We start from the raw sequence: 19,924 nt of genomic DNA on the forward strand, positions 1-19,924 counted from the left end.
TACAAACACTTGCACAGAAAGATGTATATGGGACTACACGAACACGTGGCGTAAAAAGCCGCCCCCCCCCCCCGATTTTTACGATGTTACATGCATATTTAGAATATGAAGGCAATTGAAGAGCCATGCTTTTCAGGGAACATGTCTTAACTGATGTTCTTCCACACTTGCATAATAAGAATGAGTAATGCTCACAAATTATTTTTCACCTCTTCCCAGAACTCAACCTTCTCTTTAAATAAATGCCTAAAACCCCTTGACTTCCGGTGGCTCTGCCCCCTGGACGCCACCTAGGGCCCTAAGTTTGACGACTGGATGCTAATCTGGCGGTAATTTGATACTTAAAACCCCTGAGCTTCTGGGGTCTCGGCCCCTGGACCTCACGCCAATTAGTGTCATGCCATTGTCACAAATAAGGTATCAACATATGTTCATCTGACCGTAATTAAATAAAATCCCTAAGTTTCCGGGGCTCTACCCCCTCGACCCCACCAGGGGCCATAAGGCGGGCCCCTGCATGCTTGTCTGACCGTTATAAGATTCCCAAAAACCGTGAGCTTCCGGGGGCTCCGCCCCCTTGATCCCACGCCAATGCGTGACCTGCCAGTGTTACAAATAAGGTATAAAAATATGCTCATCTGACGATAATTTAATATATGAAACCCCTGAGCTTCTGTGGGCTCCGTCCTCCGGACCCAACACTAATTTGTGTCCTGCCAGTGTCACAAATAAGGTATACAAATATGCTCCACCCCCTGGACCCAACGCCAATTCGTGACCTGCCAGTTTCACAAATAAGGTATAAAATCATGCTCATCTGACAGTAATTTACTGCCCAAAACCCCTGAGCTTCCGGGGGCACCGCCCCCTGGACCCCACGCCAATTCGTGACCTGCCAGTGTCACAAATTAGGTATAAAATATGCTCATCTGACGGTAATTTAATGTATAAAACCCCTGAGCTTCTTGGTGCTCCGCCCCTGGATCCAACAGCAATTTGTGTCCTGCCAGTGTCACCAATAGATATAAAAAATATGCTCATTTGACCGTTATTTATTGCCCCTAACCCCTGAGCTTCCGGGGGCTTCCCCCCCCCCCGGACCCTACGCCATTTCGTGACGTGCCAGTGTCACAAATTAGGTATAAAATATGCACATCTGACGATAATTTAATGTATAAAACCCCTGAGCTTCTGGGGGCTCCGCCCCCTGCACCCAACAACAATTTATGTCTTGCCAGTGTCACGAATACGGTAAAAAAAAATATGCTCATCTGACCGTTATTTATTGCCCGAAACCCTGATCTTCCGGGGACTCCGCCCCCTGGACCCCACGCCAATTCGTGACGTGCCAGTGTCACAAATTAGGTATAAAATATGCACATCTGACGATAATTTAATGTATAAAACCCCTGAGCTTCTGGGGGCTCCGTCCCCTGCACCCAACACCAATTTATGTCTTGCCAGTGTCACAAATACGGTAAAAAAAAATATGCTCATCTGACCGTTAATTATTGCCCGAAACCCTGATCTTCCGGGGGCTCCGCCCCGTGGACCCCACGCCAATTCGTGACCTGCCAGTGTCACAAATAAGGTTTAAAATTATGCTCATTCGACAATAATTTGATGTATAAAACCCCAAAGCTTCTGAGGGCTCCTTTCTTGGAAAAAAACGTGTAAAAACACGTTAATTTTACCCTTTTTTGGAGATAGCCCCCCCCCCCCCTTGAACACCAGGGGGGGTGCGATTTTTCAGCAAAGTGGCTTAGATATTTTCGCTTCTTCCGGGCTGTCGTTGTGCTGCATGAACACATTTAATTTTAACAGGTGAGATAACAAAAAAAATCCTTCTTCTCGGGGTTAATTGGGTTGTACGTTATCTGAATTATAAAGTAATATATAATATGTAGACGCACCTCCAGGTTAGATACTTTGATACTGTCATTTGTACACAAAGTCAGAGAAAGCCTTGTGACCTTTTAGTTATAAATAAATTCATATGACTGTATGGCAAATCCTTTCGAAAAATCAAACTAAGGCATGATATCCTGGTTACGTATTAAAGTGACCTATTAAACATGACAATGACGCATTGTGTAACCCGACCATGATTTATATGGGTCATACGAAAGGATTTTGAAATTGCTCTTGAGTTAATTTGTCAAAAATATTTTTCATCGCGTTTAAAGGGATAGTTGAGTTTTGTTGCAGAGGGCGCTACACAAAATAATTTTGTTGTGAGATAATGCGTGATGAACGGGGGACACTCAACAGGATATTTTGGAATTAATAGAGGGGTAAGACAAGGCGACCCCCTATCTCCATATTTATTTGTAATAGTTATCGAATTACTAGCTCGTTATATTAGGAAAGATGAGAGCATTAAAGGGGTAGGATTCGGGAATAAAGAAATAAAGCAAGTTTTGTATGCAGATGATATTACATTGTTTTTAAAAGATATGGATTCAATTAATAAAGTGAAGAAAGTTTTCAAAAACTTTGAAAAAATAAGTGGATTGAAGATAAATATGGATGAGACAAATTTTATGTGGTTAGGAGAGGAAAGTGATAGGCCGGGTTTACCCTTTTTTGGACATAGGGTACAACATATAAAGATCCTAGGGGTATATTTCGCACGTCATTCCAAAATAAAAGATGATTTGAACTATAAGGAAATTTTGAGCAAAATCAAAAGACTAATCGGTTGGTGGAAGCAACGAGATTTAACGATGTTTGGCAAAATTAAATTGTTGAAGATATATGTATTTTCAAAACTAAATTATGTTTCGTCTCTTATGACAGTCCCACAAAACATTTTTGAAGAAATCGAAAAGATTTCTTTTAATTTTATTTGGGGAGGGAGAGACAGAATAAAACGGAAAATATTATATCAAGATTACTGCGCTGGTGGACTCAGAGTAACGAATTTTAAGATATTTATCAAGACTCAGAGAATAATGTGGATCAAACGGTTGCTCTATGGAGAAAAGTATTCAGGTTGGAAAGTAACCTTTGACCACTTTTTCAGATCACTGGGGGGTCGAATTATATTTCTTTGTAATTATGATATAAATAAAATGGACTTGAAGGGTATACCATCTTTTTATAAAGACATGTTGAAGGCATGGCAAGAATTAGATAAATGCAGACACTTTGGAGAAAATAAGAATAATCCGATTATATTTAGCAATAAGTGTATATGTCTCAGCAATAAAACATTTTTTGATGTCGAACTATTTCAGAAAGGTATACTTCAAGCATCAGATATAATTGTCAGAGGTCATTTAAAACCGATCTTACATTTTTTAAATTTGGGTTTTGCAACTAAAAGCTTGCTTAGAATTCAAAAGATCTTTTCAGCAATCAGAAACGAATGGATACAAAGTGATTTTATGGAAGTGGACATTGAAAATTTTGAAATAGAATTGATGATATATGGACGTTTACAGAAGCTATGTGATATAAAATCTAGGCGGTTATATGATTACTTCATTGAGGACCTTCAAAAAGAGTATACATTACATGTTACAGATGGCAACTGTCAATTTGATCTTGGAATGACGGAGTTGAAAGAAACATTCACAAGGATGAAAGGTGCAATGCTTTGTAATATACATAGAGAGTTTCAATACAAACAATTACAAGGGGCTGTATATACGAAAAGAGAGCTCTTTAAATTTGGTTTTGAGTCAGACCATTTTTGTTCCTTTTGTGGACTTGAAGTAGAGACATACCAACATTTATTTTTAGATTGTCTTAAAGTTAAAAGATTATGGCAGGAGGTAATTCAAAAGTTACATTTAATCGAAATCGACATTGATGATTGGAAACCCATATTTATGGGACTATCCGGAAATACTACTAGAATATTTGTAATAAATTGTATCATATTTTTAGTAAAGTATATCATTTTTATTTCTAGAAAAGAAGGAACTTTGCCATCTGTACAGAAAACAGTACATATGCTTAAGAATTACAGAGACGAGGAATACAAAATAGCCTTCAAAAAGGGGAAACTGGGGATGCACTTACAGAAATGGGAACAAATCGATGCATTTTTACCTTAATGGACGTGGGTATTATGTGGGTATTATTATTAGTAGTAGTATTATTAATTCTCTCTCGTGTACAGGTGGACAAACCGGAACAGGTTGCATGCAGCGTGTGTGTCGGCGTGAAGGGTGTGTGAGATGGGTGGGCTAGGGGGGGGGGGGGGTGAAGAGTCTGTGTGATGTGAGTTGAGGGAACAGGTTGCATGCAGTGTGTGTTTGTGTTTGTATGGCTGTTTATGTGTGTGAAAGGGGGTGTGGTGTGGGTGGGCTAGAGGGGGGGGGTGTGAGAGTGTTGTGATAGGATGGTAATATGTAACTTTAAACCTTCCTCTACTGTTATTTTGATTATACACTGATACATGCAAGACTTTTTTTTTTTTTCCTTTTTTTTCCCCTTTATGTTCATTGATTAATGTAACTTATGATATGTCTTGTATCAAAGAATTTGTTTCATATTGCTTATCTTGACAATTTCTTGTTATGTGAATTTCTTGCTATGTGAAATTATGAGGAAGGAAATAAAATATCATTTAAAACGAAAAAAATCTACACTTTAAACCTTCCTCTACGGTTATTTTGATTATACACTGTTACATGCAAGAATTTTTTTCCCCTTTTTTTTCTATGTTCATTGATTGATGTAACTCATGAAATGTTTTGTATCAAAGATCTTGTTTTATATTGCTTAATTTGATAATTTCTTGTTAAGTGAATTTCTTGTTATGTGAAATTATGAGGAAGGAAATAAAATATCATTTAAAACAAAAAAAATATGCTCCGTTTATATATGTGTGGGTGGGCTAGAGGGGGGGGGGGGGTGTGAGAGTGTTGTGATAGGATGGTAATATGTAACTTTAAACCTTCCTCTACTGTTATTTTGATTATACACTGATACATGCAAGACTTTTTTTTTTCCCCCTTTTTTTTCCCCTTTATGTTCATTGATTAATGTAACTTATGATATGTCTTGTATCAAAGAATTTGTTTCATATTGCTTATCTTGACAATTTCTTGTTATGTGAATTTCTTGCTATGTGAAATTATGAGGAAGGAAATAAAATATCATTTAAAACGAAAAAAATCTACACTTTAAACCTTCCTCTACGGTTATTTTGATTATACACTGTTACATGCAAGAATATTTTTCCCCTTTTTTTTCTATGTTCATTGATTGATGTAACTCATGAAATGTTTTGTATCAAAGATCTTGCTTTATATTGCTTAATTTGATAATTTCTTGTTATGTGAATTTCTTGTTATGTGAAATGATGAGGAAGGAAATAAAATATCATTTAAAACAACAACAACAAAAAAACCAAAAAAAAAAAAAAATAATGAAAAACTGAGTGTTAAACTTGAAAGAACATACAATTTAAATGACAAAATTATTTATGTTTGATCAAGATCGGTTTAGAGACGGCTAAAATATCCATAAATATAGCATTTTCTAATATTTTTGGTGCCCCACAAACATTCGATAATTGGAACCAGCCGTTGTAAATACGATGCCGATGTTGGCTTTTTGTTGGCTTTTTCGTGATGGCTATAGTCTGCACAACCAGCCGGCCCGTTTATTGATATTTTTGATTGATTAATTAACAGTCACCGTAGGATTGGTATGATCATATTGGCTAAATTTCACACATAGCCTATAGGAAATAGATAGTTTAGCAGCTATGACTTGCCTATGACTGTGACATTGAACAAGCAGTTCGCAACGTTTCCACTGAAATCAAAAGCAGAGATTTCCACCCAGAATGTTTGGTCTGCACGAAACAGGGTGCCTGATGGGATATTTTCAGATGTGTAGAACTGTCCAGAATTATCAGAAACAACCGGATCTTCCCATGTAACATTTGCGTAGTATTCACCAGGTTGGTTAGGTACAGTGATGTCTGCTGGACAGGTGATGTCCGGTAGCTCTCGATCTGTTTGTTTAAACAAGACTCTGTAATATTACGTAATGAAGTCTTAGGGCCATGCGCCATACAAGCATGTCTGTTCTTAGCATGTCTCTCCAATTCAATATAATTAGATAGGTAAGGAATCCGTTATTCTCTGATATACAAAGTTATCATATTGTAGATTTCTGAATCGACAGAACGTTTTATATTGTTATCAAACCAAGCCTGTCAAAGAAAAAAATAAATGAATTCTGGGGAATCAATTTGAATCATATTTGCCATCGATATCGACCGAAATAGTGTTATTAATTCAAAAAACCGTGAAGATGTTGCATAACCTTTCCCGTTTTATTCGTTGTAATCGTTGATTTAAAATACATATTTATTTGTCATCATCTGTAATAATAGCTTATCTTGTACGAATATGCTTCAGGTACTGTTTCATAAATATGGCCAGGAAATAATTGAACATCTCAATCATATTAGTTTAAAGGAGATGATATTCATTACATGTTTTTGATTTTTGCTTGTTTTAATTTGATTTTGTTTTATCATTTATAAAAGAAAATGTTTTCACCGGGTATGAAAATTTGAGAAAAAACACCAACTTTTAGACATAAAGAATAAATAAATTCCCACCTATTACTGTGACAACGAGAAGACAAGTGTCAGTGTTTCCTGCAGAATCTGAAGATGAACAGTTCACAGTGGTGTCCCCGATCAGGAATATATCTTGGGATGAATGGGAGCAATTCACATCTAGAAGAAAATCCACATTATCAGTTGCAGTTGAGCTAAGCAGAACAGTAGATGAAGAATTAAGTCCCTTGTCCGTAGTAGAAGATATATTTGGGCAGTTCAGAAAAGGTGCTTCATCATCTGCAAGATAACAGCAAATCAGTCAAATTACACCAATACACGTTTGACAAGAATTGTAGCATGTTTATTAAATCCGAGGGGGTAAAATCATGAACAGGAAAAAAATTAAATCGATATATTGTAAGATACATTTCATTTCATTTTATATCAGGTTTGACCAAATTGATATCAAGTTTAAGCTCAAGGTCTTTTACTTTTCTAGACTTTAGAATGTAAATGATTGTTTACGAAGTTTATAAGGCATCTTACGTAGATATATCCATAACTCATTAAAGTGATCCTTTATCTCTTCAAATCTATTGCACCCTATCACAATTGGCATCGCCTAACCTTCACAAGATGGGAGAACGAATACTGGAATATATATGCTGCAGAAAATACTATTAACTCCGATCAGACTGTATCCGTCTCCACATGTATAATTGCAAACCGTCCCAGATGGAATTGCACCAGGCAGACATTCACTCATCGGCGTAAGTAACTCGGCTGGGAAAGATGGCACCAAGCATTCTTAACGTTTGAAGAAGAAAAAAAAATTAAAAAAAGGATATTATTAAGGTCACATGAAGAAAAAAGTAATAGTTATAAGGAAATCCAATATGTCCCCGTGTCATTTATGGATATCCGATATATTCATAATTTGTAAAAGTTTTTTCATTGTAATTTGACGAAAAGGGTCGAGAAATTGATTAAAAATCATGGATTTATGTCATCTGCTTTCTACTAGTTCTTTGACACAAAACTAAACACGATGTAACAGGAGTTCTATTCCAAATGGTTAAAAAAAATGCTCTCTAAAAACTATATTCCTTTAAAAAATGTGTCAGCCTACCCGTAGATATGGTATCTTTTTGCCCCCCCCCCCCCCCTGGTATTCAAATACGACAGTACACTTACCTATGCCTTCAGAAGGGTAGTCTATTTCCAGACAAGTCCCTTCATCATTATTGGTAGTACACTTTTGGTGGTATTGCCGCCATTCAGAGCCGTTACTTGTACATTCATTCATCCTAATGCAGCTGTATGTCAAAAAAAGAAATATACCACCAAAATTCGATAGAGTTTGTGTATTTAAAGATAAACTTGAGTTCTGGTAAAAAAAAAAAAAAATAATTCTCACAGAATCTAACGAAACTTACACTGAATGTTCAAGATAACAAATAAATGTCATGTGCCAAACAATTTTGGAAGAAAATGTATACTGGCTGAGTAATGAGCATAGAAAGATAAGGAAATCAGGGTAGTACTAGCCCCGACACCATGTGTGTTGTCCCATATACATCTTTCTGTGTAAGTGATTGTTACTTTACCAAGACTCTGCCAAATTTATGATGATTTTGATGAATCCAGAACCTTGCATTACACACCATTACTTACATGCTATATGATCAACATTTCTGATCCATTCCACACCTTTTCTTTCACAATGCAATCGCATTACCAAAACTCAAGTTTATCTTTAAGTCAATGCAAGATGTTCTAATGATATATTTGAAAAGTTCAAAATCAAACCAGCCCCCACCTCCTCCTCCCATAGTGCCCCCTTTGGAAACAGTGAAGAAGAAAGAAGTGAGTGAAACAGTGTTTCATATTCATTTATAATTATGTTCTTCCATTTTTCTATCATATTAGAGAATTTGATTGCGATTAATATGCCTTCATGTTTCTTTTTTTTTTTTTCAGTCCTAACTATACTAAACTTTAGCAATCATTCTCACTGGAGTTCTGCAGTTCCAATGCATGGAACTTCTACATTAAAGGGATTATTTTATAAAATAAAAACACGAAAAATGCACCTACCTTTGCTCTAATGTACACCAGCCACAGAAGGGATCCCCGCCATCGTGGTTTAGACCAATGCAACCAGCAAATGTCTTGTATTGGCTACAATTGACGACAGCCAGTTTCAGTACCTGAAAATCAATGAGAACATGATAATCTGTGATTTTATTTGGAAACAAAAATATCAATGTTATTATTATTATTATTATAAATATCATTATTATTATTATTATCATCATTTGATCATCATTATTATTATTATTATTATCATTATCATCATATTTGTTTTTGTTCTTGTTATTAGTGTTAATATTACTATTACTAATTATTATTATTACTATCATCATTATAATCATCATTATGAATCTTGACAAAAAGCGAACGTTCGGTAAAAAAAAAAGAGTAACCCAATCAAGATTCATGTGAATAAAGCATATTATACCTCCTTAGTGGTAAGAGTGAAGAGTTCTTCTGTTTCTTGGTTGATGTATACGTCAGTCAGCACACTCCCTATCACTTCCAAGTTCACGGTTTCGTATAATCTTCCAGTATGATCAGGAAATACATGGATCTAAAATATATGTAACCGCGATAAAAAGATAAATCAATAAATAACTCTTTTAACTTGGTTTATGGTCGTATTCATTCATATACAGTTGAAATTACAATACCAGGTGCAATCTCTTGCATAGGTTCATCTACATTTACATCAAAACATTTTGGAATTACCCTACCCCCCCCCCCTCCTTCATTCTCATAAAAAGACAATTATTTATATAATCGTGCATTACGGAATACATAGACTAGTATTCTCATTGTGCAACTAAATGTTTGTTTATGATTGTGTTGTTCTACATATCACATATAGTACGTATAGGAGATGTTAAGCATCTATATACTATCAATTTTCTAAACATAAAATCATAAAAATTTCAATATTGTTACTAATCGTATTATCTACTATTATTTAATTATGTTTTCAATTAAAATACCTATGATCTATGTAGTCAAAAATAAAAAAAAATATAAACAACCTTGCTGAGAGTAGTATTCGAAGTTGATGAAGTGGTAACCAAGGCAACAGTTGTATTTTCTTTCTGTAAGGTGATGATGGATGAATCTTCCCCCGGTAGAGCTTCTCCAAGTAGGTTTCCCTCCAAGGAGCTAGTAGCCTGTGCATAACTGAATAGCAGCATTTGCTCGTCATCCCCGCACTGATAGTTTGCCTCAATAGATTCCCTCGATTGGTTAGTCTATCAATGAATGATAATTGAACTTCGGAATGAATTGGGGTGGGGGTGGTCAGTTGAACAAAATTTCCTTTTATATTTTGCCTTTAATGATTTTTCTAACTATCTATGTTGATTATGTTGTATATATGTTGTATATGATAATTTTGGATGTGTGACGAAGACTCTGTACATAAAGCCCTTTTAAAACATACCAGTGGTATAAGAATTAAACGTCACGATCAATAAGAATAATATAACAGATTTTCAAGGTGCTAAATCCACTTGAAATCGAATACTCGAGACGCAAAATAACATGATTACGAAAATATGACGACTATTATTTTTCTTTTTGTAAAGATTACACATACAAGCTAACAAAAATTGCTTTTCTTTTTACTTTCTTGAATTACTAACTTAGTATAGCAATTGTATGTTACTATTTTCTAGTATATTTCATGTTTACCACATCCTTCTGAAAGGATACAAAAATGCGTTAGTGGTAACAATGCCAGCTGCTAGTATACAATATCATTATTAATATTCTTTGACATTATTATTATTATTATCATTATTATTATATATATATATCCCCTTTTCCTTTCTTTCTTAATGACGAGTCACTCCTTCCCTTTTATATTAAACTCAGGGCTGCAAGCTTACCAATCAGCTTATTCATATCGATTATGCATTAAGTGTGTAACATGTAGGCATGGACTATACAGTATAATAAAAAGAAGGGGCAAGGTCAAAAAATTTAAGTCGCAAAATGCGCTGCTGTTGTTCAACTGTGCATTCAAATTGCTCGATTGCCCGAGCCTTTTCAGCAGTTGTTAACAAAAGCATTATGTTTCAAACAATTAATGACCAAACAGTAGTGAATCTTGCCTGATATAGCGCCATTCTCTTTTAATACAAAAATCACAGTTCAATTTGTCAAAGAAAGGAGAGTCTTCTGCCTAACAATATTAAGTGCTAACCAGTTCATTTCACAACTTGTTACTTTTTATCTTGCCCGTTATTCTGATGTACTGTTCACCCCATGGTATTATTTTGAAGACAATAAAGGTACTTTCTAATGATAATAATCAAAGCGATGAGTATTTCATGGTAAGAGAGCTATAATTGAGTTTTGGAGGGGCTTGTATAATATGGATGTATACTAACGTTGGGACTTGGGGAACAGATTGCATCCGTCGTCAGGTAGGATATTGCTGTTCCACTACAGCTTGGATCATCGCTTATCACACAGCCACATGTAGTATCAACGAACCTCTCCTGTATGTCAGTCATGGCGTAGGAACACAGCGCCGAATGAGTTCCATCTGTGAAAACCCCATACAGCACATCATTGGAATCGATGTATGCTGATTGTAGGATACTGTACGACTGACAAGATAAAATGATTTCGGAGTAAGCGTTAAGACCATCTTGAAGATTTTCAGAACAGAGTCTACCCAGCCGTCTATGCTCTGATCCACTGTGTACAATGAAGAAGTTGTAAATCGTCCACGGAATTGCTTGAATATATTCCACTGTAGAATCGATTGCTGCTATTTCTCTAATGTTTTCGATTCTGATTGGAACCAAAATATTTAGTTGCTGTATTACTTCAAATTGTGTGATTGGTGAATGAACACGTCCAGGATTGTTAGAATCAATTGATGTGGCAACATATATGAATATCTCTAGGGGCTGGGACTCTGTGATTTCAAGAACTGCTACAGACATACCCTCATTTACTAACGAAATATTGACATATCCAAATTCTCTTGCAATCGTCATCAAATTCCTAATTTCGCATTTGCCTTCTGGTCCACCGCATTGAACGAGTTTACCGATGGGCGCCGGCGCTACCTCCAAGATTTTGGTTTCATACAAGCATTCTGTGTTCTCACATGATGTTTGATCACTTGGAACTGTGCTCTCCTGCTGCAGTAGGGCCAAATTCAAGTCAAGCTGATAAAGTGTTGAGACTCCTCCAATGTAGACATAGTCTGTTCCACTTTCATTGCTGACCACCATCTGGTTGAGCGCAATGCCTGATTCATCTAGGAAAACTTCTCTGAGGTATGCTGAGAGCTGCCCATCCCTGCTTCCATAGATGCATTTCACCAACAACACCATGACGATCACCAAGACGCTAGAGCAGTATCTCCATTTCAGCTCTCCAGCCATGTTGACGGTGCGCTGTCTAGAAACCAGGTCCAGGCTGAAAGAATTAAAGACCACACCTCTCCTCTATGACGGAACAGACCTGTAACAGAAACACAAACGTTTTTTAAAGATACAAATAGAAACTGATCACTCTATAGTTACCAAATATGTACTGCATTGTAAACAACAACAACAATAGCAACGACAACAGATTTACTACCCGTGCGGTTATATAAACATTGCTACGGTATATTTTCAAGGAACACCGCGCACTTTGAAGGCTATCATCAAGCAAAAAAGGGGGTAGACAGCGCTGAATTTGTTTCTCTCTTATCCATAACTAGAAGCCCGAAAGCACATTAACAATAACTAATAGGATCCATGTTTCCTATACTTATAACGATAATGATGAGGATAAATGATAACGTTAGTAGCATTCATAATATTGTGTTTTGTCGGTACGATCTGGATAATTTTATGATATTATTAACTGGAATAAGTCTGGTGCCATGAAGTATGATGCTCAACCAGGTGAACAATAGCTGAAAGATATGACTTTGACCCGCCTTAGACTAAATCAAATATTCTATTTTTTTCCTTCACCGTTATAATTGGATATTTCCTTTTCGGGGCAGGACATAGGGTTCCCGATGGGGTTCCTCTTTCATCGTCCAGTCAAAGACCAATAGAGTATTTGCCTGAATTATTGTGTTGTGTAGAGTTTTGTGATAATTCATTGACCGGAACAATAAACATTTGTATAGCAACTAAATCCTTGCTTTTATATCACAGATATTTTGCAAATGAGTTGATCGACTTGTATATTCATCACGTTCATCAAACAATCCTTTAATATAAAAAAAAAAATAACAAATTAAAAAAAACAGCGGATAATTACGTGCGGAACGTTTAGTTTGCCCTTAAAAGCCTTTTCGAACATGTCTCAGTAATATTAAAATGAAGAAAACAGGAAATGTTTAGATTTGTCTACAAAAGTGAGGACTATGGAAAGATACGTGTGAATTAAATGACTCAAACCCCTTTAATTATCTGGTATTTCTTGAAGCCCCTTAAAAGGTTGGAAACTCATGTATGATTGATTATATATCTTTTGTTATGGCATAATCATCGCTATGCTTAATATCAATAGAAAATGTGTTTATTCCTCGATGAAATGGTGGACGATTTGAACGAATGTGCATAATATCAAAATAAGAGGCAAGGTCAGAAGTGAAAAGATGCAAAATCCACTACTCTTTTTGGCTGTGCATTCTTCTTTCTTTAGAGAGTGTAGTACTGCCTATGTAGTGCTGTGTAGTTGTACAGTAGTGGTGTAAATAGTAATAGAAGTAGTGGTATCGTAGTAGAAGTAGTAGTATATGGTAGTAGTAGTAGTAGTAGTAGTAGTAGTAGTAGTAGTAGTAGGAGGAGGAGGAGTAGTAGTCATGATAGTAATAGTAATATAATAGTAGTAGTAGTAGTTGTAGCAGTAGTACAATGCAGTAGCAATTTGTATTTATTTCGAATGGTTTAATTCATTAAAAAAACATTCGCGGCCCGAGAGCCGAATTGTAGTTTCTATCGTACTGATAGCAGTAGTAGTACTAGTACTACTACTAGTAGTTGTAGTAGTAGTTGTAGTAGTAGTAATAGTAGTAGTAGTAGTAGTAGTAGTAGTAGTAGCAGTAATAGTAGAAGAAGTACTAGTAGTAGTAGTAGTAGTAGTAGTAGTAGTAGTAGTAGTAGTAGTAGTAGTAGTAGTAGAAGTAGTAATAGTAGTAGTAGTAGCAGTAATAGTAGTAGTAGTAATAGTAGTAGCAGTAGTAGTAGTAGTAGTAGTAGTAGTAGTAGTAGAAAAAACATTCGTAGTTGTAGAAGCGGCATCAGCAGTAGTAGTGGTGGTAGTGTTGTTTGCGGTAGTAGCGGTAGTAGCGGTAATAGCGGTAGTAGCAGGCTGTAGCAGCAGCAAGCGACATCGATAGAAGCAGGGGTAGCAGAGGGAGGAAGAGGGGAGGAGGAGCAGGGTCAGGAGAAGGAGGAAAGGGGCTGAGGTGCAGTAGGAGAAGGAGAAGGGCGATGGAACACTTGTAAACAGCTTAAAATACACAGTTCATGAATTCCTTTGCTCGTGTTCAGTGGCGGATCCAGGGGGCCCCCATGAGCGCCAGGGGATGGGCCCATTTCCCCCAAAAAAAAGTTAAATTAACGGGTTTTTCCCCAGGGGAGGGGCCCCCTGGATCCGCCACTGCTCGTGTTAACAGTAGCCATGTTCAAACGGGGGCTTTCTAGTCGGCGTTAGATAATCCCTGCAGCAGCATATCCCATACATATTTGACTTGTACACCACTCGGATCAACTTGCCATGATTAAGTTAACACGGCCTTTCACCGACCTAGTCTTACTCAGTGTAGCTTCCAGAAGTCAGAGGCGGATCCAGGATTTTCGAAAGGGGGGGGATTGAAATGTACGAAATTGCAAGCGCGGAGCCTTTACGGTGTGGGGCCCCAGAAAATATTGAATCTTAAGATGCTCTATGGTACGTTCTGAGTCATTTCTAAATGAGTAAACTGAACATTTATGTTTTTTAAGGTAGAAGGGGTGCGGGCGTGCGCCCCTGGATTCGCCCCTGGAAGTTGTGGCGCCCTCACGAGTCAACCTCAACCCAGCTTCCGCATCGAGTCGAAGTGAGAGCAAGACGCATTCTTACATCCAGCCTGGCGGTAATCATCAGAATCGATGGATAGCGCCAATAAACCCAACAACAACAACATCTAAACTGTGCGAATTTAATTTTATTTTTCGATCGTAAACAAACAACCCTCGTTAAAGGTCACATATATTCCGTGTGCCAAGTGAGAGCATCCATACGATCAACTTTAAATACGTTACCCTCTTGTCGTGTTAGCGCGTTACTCCTGGATAAATCCAGGAATAAGTCGGTCGGAAAAAAGGTCGGCGTAGCTAACACGAATGTCGTTCAGACGATTACTACGCTGACCTTTACGCCGGCCTCGCCATATTTATGTCGACCAGGCGCGAATCCAGGATTTCTTAGGGGGGGGGGGGGGTGGGCCAAATTTGAAATTATGCGAGCCAAATATTTGTACTTAATGGTGACACCGGCAGTGGCAAAAACGTTTTGGGGGGTAGACACTCTTAGATGCATGACCCGCTGAACGTTTCTCGGCGGGGGTCTCGGCGGAGTCCCAAGAATCTCAGGGGTTTTATACATTAAATTATCGTCAGCTGAGCATATTTCATACCTTATTTGTGACACTGGCAGGTCACGAATTGGCGTGGGTCCAGGGGGCGGAGCCCCTAAAATCCCAGGGGTTTTATACATTAAATTATCGTCAGATGAGCATATTTTATACCTTATTTGGGACACTGGCAGGTCACGAATTGACATGGGGTCTAGAGGCGAAGCCTCCGGAAGCTCAGGGGTTTTGGGCCATACATTACGGTCAGATGAACATATTTTGATACCTTATGTGTGACACTGGCATGACACAAATTAGTGTTGGGTCCAGGGGGCGAAGCCCCTAGCAGCTTAGGGGCTTTATACATTTAATTATCGTCAGATGAGTATAATTTTTTACACCTTATTTGTGACACTGGCAGGTCACGAATTGGCGTGGGGTTCCAGGGGGCGGAGCCCCCGGAAGCTTAGGGGTTTTGGGCAATAAATTACGGTCAGATGAGGATATTCTGATACCTTATTTGTGACACAGGCACGACACAAATGGGTGTGGGGTCCAAGGGGCGGAGCCCACAGAAGCTCAGGGGTTTTAAACATTAAATAACCGTCAGATGAGCATATTTGTATAGCTTATTTGTGACACTGGCAGGTCACGTATTGGCGTGGGGTTCCAGGGGGCGGAGCCCCCGAAAGCTTAGGGGTTTCGGGCAATAAATTACGGTCAGCTGCGCATATTTCGATACCTTATTTGTGACACTGGCTGGACACAAATGGGTGTGGGGTCCAAGGGGCGGAGCCCACAGAAGCTCAGGGGTTTCAGGCATTAAATAACGGTCAGACAAGCATCCTGGTGCCCGCCGAAGAGCCCCTGGCGGGTTCGAGGGGGCGGAGCCCCGGAAGCTCAGGGGTTTTAGGCATTTAATTACGGTTAGATGAACATATTTTGATGCCTTATTTGTGACACTGACAGGACACAAATTGGCGTGAGGTCCAGGGGGCGGAGACCCCAGAAGCTCAGAGATTTAATGCATTTATTCACGGTCAGATGAGCATATTTCGATACCTTATTAGTGACACTGGCTGGACACAAAAGGGTGTGGGGTCCAAGGAGCGGAGCCCACAGAAGTTCAGGGGTTTCAGGCATTTAATAACGGTCAGACAAGCATCCTGGTGCCCGCCGAAGAGCCCCAGACGGGTTCGAGGGGGCGGAGCCCCGGAAGCTCAGGGGTTTTAGGCATTTAATTACGGTCAGATGAACATATTTTGATGCCTTATTTGTGACACTGACAGGACACAAATTGGCGTGAGGTCCAGGGGGCGGAGACCCCAGAAGCTCAGGGATTTTATTCATTTATTCACGGTCAGATGAGCAAAGTTTGACACCTCATTATTTTGTGAGAAAGGCAGGTTACTATTTTTCCTTTCTTTCTTTAGGAATTTGCCATTTTTCAAGAAACGCATAGAAAAGGATACTTTACTAAAGATTGAGGAAAATTTCCCTTTTCTTTCTTTCTCTTCTCTCTTTCTCTCTCTCTCTCTCTCTCTCTCTTTTTGCGGCGGGAGGGGGGGCCTGATGTCGACTAGCTCTAAACCCCCCCCCCCCACTTAGGGGTCGGAATGACCGCATGCGTGTTGCCAAAATGACCGGTAAAGGGGTACTTTTCGTGCGACAAAGTCCGGCCCGAGAACTGTAAAATAAAGGGGTGTATTTGACTTTTCATGCGAAGATTTCTTTAAAAAGGGGGTGTTTTTCCTTTTTTTCTCTCATCTCTTAGGACTCCTGAGAAGTTATTCCGAATTTAGGGGGGTACATTGAGCATTTTTCCTGATTTAGGGGGGTCTCCAAGGCAGGAAAAGCCCGCGAAAAGCCCGCGAAAGGGGGGTTCGGAAATGTTGGCAGTCCTCAGATAGGGGGTGCTTTCAAAAAGAGGGAACAAGCATATGCGTACCCTAAATAGCACTGAGTGGGGGGGGGGGGACGGGCTCTAAACACGACATTTACGCCGACAAAACTTGCCATCGTGTGGACAAGGCTATCGATGTCAACGTAACCTCCACATTCTTGTGAACAATGAATAAGTCATCATTCATTATCCGTCAATAGGCAATGACAATGTTCTCTTTCAATGTGAATCTCTTTATTCTGTTTCACACTACCGTGTTTAACCAGGGTCGTGGGAAATCGGGTGCGTTGCAGGACGATCAAGGAGAGTAATGTGTGTCCCTGAACCCTACCATGAGGTGAGAATCTTTTTTCTTCATACAATAGCCTCATATCCATGTAGTATGTATCGAGTAATATATTTAAAAGACATAATTCCATCTGGGAGTTTCAATTTGTTTTGATTAAAAAAAAAATTCCCCGTAAAATTTGTTGTTGTTTTTTCTCGAGAGAGAAAAAAACAAACCCATATTTTGTTTTAACCAGTTGGAAAAATGACCCCTTCAGCGGTCCGAAGAATGTTATATTACACCCCCTATTGTTGATTGCTCTCGAGTCTTATCTGAGAGGTCTATGTTTTGTTTGATTGTGTTGTGTTATGCTGTATTATGCTGTGCTGTGCTGTGCTGTGTATTTGTTGCTGTTGTTGTTGTGTTTTTATGTAACTGAACAAAGGACAATAAAACTGTAAAATGTATCACTTTGCACTTTGGTTAAATTAAGAAAAAGAGGTACTTATATAAGTATTCTCCTCATCTGCGTAGTATTTGAGTATTAAAGCCCAAGTTGTTTGTACTCTTAAATAAGAAAAATATGCCATCGATGTAAAAGCCTCTGCATAATACGTGTATTTTTTCCCAGCCTACTCCAGCTCTGAGTAGGATTCTGATGTAAATAAAGCACTTTACACAAACAATCTATAAGCTGCCCATAATAGCTTGTGAATCTCGGTGATTATATAGACATTGTTATCCCTGCGTATACATGAGTAGTCTGGTAGGCCTACTGGCTGCAGCGAAACTTAGGGGCGACATTATGGGGGCAGTGTACAATTTCTCCATATGAGTCAGCAAAACTAAATTACCTTGCACATCAAATAACCTTTTCTCCATGTTTTCAGTCTTGTGCCCCGCCCCAGGGTCACTCAAAGTATGATGACCTATTTTCCTCTTCCCCCTCCTCCTCTCAATCATCATCATCATCATCATCTTCTTCTTCTTTATCTTCTTCATATTATTATTATTGTTATCATTATTATCATTATTATTACTATCATTATAGTAGTAGGACTAGTAGTAGTATTAGTAGTAGTGGTAGTAGTAGTAGTAGTAGTAGTAGTAGTAGTAGTAGTAGCCCTTACAAAAAAAAACCATGGTATACCATGGTACTACCATGGTTGTTATGGTATTACCATGGTATTACCATAATAACCATGGTACTACCATGGTAGGCATAATTCTACCATGGTACTACCATGGTACTACCATACTGCCATGGTACTACCATGGTACTACCATGGTACTACCGTACTTCCATGGTATTACCATGGTACTACCGTACTTCCATGGTATTACCATGGTATTACCATAATAACCATGGTACTACCATGGTACTACCATGGTGCTACCATACTACCATGGTACTACCATGGTACTACCGTACTTCCATGGTATTACCATGGTATTACCATAATAACCGTGGTACTACCATGGTACGCATGATTCTACCATGGAACTACCATGGTACTACCATACTACCATGGTACTACCATGGTACTACCGGACTTCCATGGTACTACCATGGTACTAACCATGGTACTAACATGGTTAACATGATTCTGTGTTTGGCACTAGTTTGTCATTTGTTTTTGTTCTTTTTCAGTTTCCTTATAACTTATTGATATACCGAATCGTTTGCTTAAGGTAACTTTGGGCATGGTTTAAACACACGAAGTATAACCGAGTGTGTTACAGACCTACTCAAAGTTACCTCGTGCACACAATTCCACCGACCCACAAAATCTGTTTCAAAGAATGGACTTTAAATTTTGAAAACAAAAACAACAACAAATTAGCGGACGCATGAAACCAAATAAAAAAAAACATAAGAATTAATAACAAAATAAAAATAAAAATATTTCAGAATCATGAAGAAAAATCAAAACAATTATAATAATTATTGTTCCAAAATATTTGAAAAGAATTGTAAAAAAAAACTAAAAAAACACAAAAAACTTGAGTATCATTAAAAACAAAATTGTTATGAATATAAAAAAATATTCAAACAAAAATATAAGAATTGTAGAAAGAAAAAAAAATATATTAAAAAAAATGATATCGCGTGAATCCAGTACAATTATGTAATTTCATAGTCCTTAAGTTTTCTAAGATTTTAGTTGAAATGAAAAACTGACAATTAAAAAATACATCTAGCAATCTGACTTAAGTTTATTATTTTAACAAATTCACTAATGTAGTTAAAACGTTTGCAATTATTATTAGGGGAAAGCAGGAGTTGAAAACTTATTTTCATTTGGCCATTTATCAATTGATGTACATTAGAAATTGTGCAACAGCTTGAAATATCATAAAGAAGGTCATACCTGCAGGCCCCATATACATATACATACACACACACACACACACGTACTACACACAGCCAGTCCTTTGGAACCGTTGTGCAATATAACCCCGCATATTTTGAATGGCTAGCTATGTGTACTGTGTACGTGTCAAAGGATCGCTGTACAAAGCTTGCATTGGGAATAGTGCACGCACAAGCTG

At 38.0% G+C, this 19,924-nt stretch overlaps 1 protein-coding gene across 1 annotated transcript; it reads right to left on the reverse strand.

The window, feature by feature from the left end:
* Positions 1 to 8,628: 8,628 nt before the first annotated feature.
* LOC105446907 (plexin-B2-like) lies at positions 8,629 to 12,148 on the reverse strand. The gene is made up of 4 exons (XM_030995730.1): positions 11,011 to 12,148; positions 9,649 to 9,867; positions 9,057 to 9,185; positions 8,629 to 8,745 (listed from the first exon to the last, which is right to left on the reverse strand). The coding sequence occupies exons 1-4, from the start codon at positions 12,019 to 12,021 to the stop codon at positions 8,629 to 8,631; spliced, it is 1,476 nt and encodes a 491-aa protein (XP_030851590.1). The 5' UTR covers positions 12,022 to 12,148.
* Between the last annotated feature and the right edge of the window lie 7,776 nt (positions 12,149 to 19,924).

Source organism: Strongylocentrotus purpuratus, unplaced genomic scaffold (genome assembly GCF_000002235.5).
Source record: "Strongylocentrotus purpuratus isolate Spur 01 unplaced genomic scaffold, Spur_5.0 spur5_scaffold_3, whole genome shotgun sequence".
Classification (NCBI taxonomy): domain Eukaryota; kingdom Metazoa; phylum Echinodermata; class Echinoidea; order Camarodonta; family Strongylocentrotidae; genus Strongylocentrotus; species Strongylocentrotus purpuratus.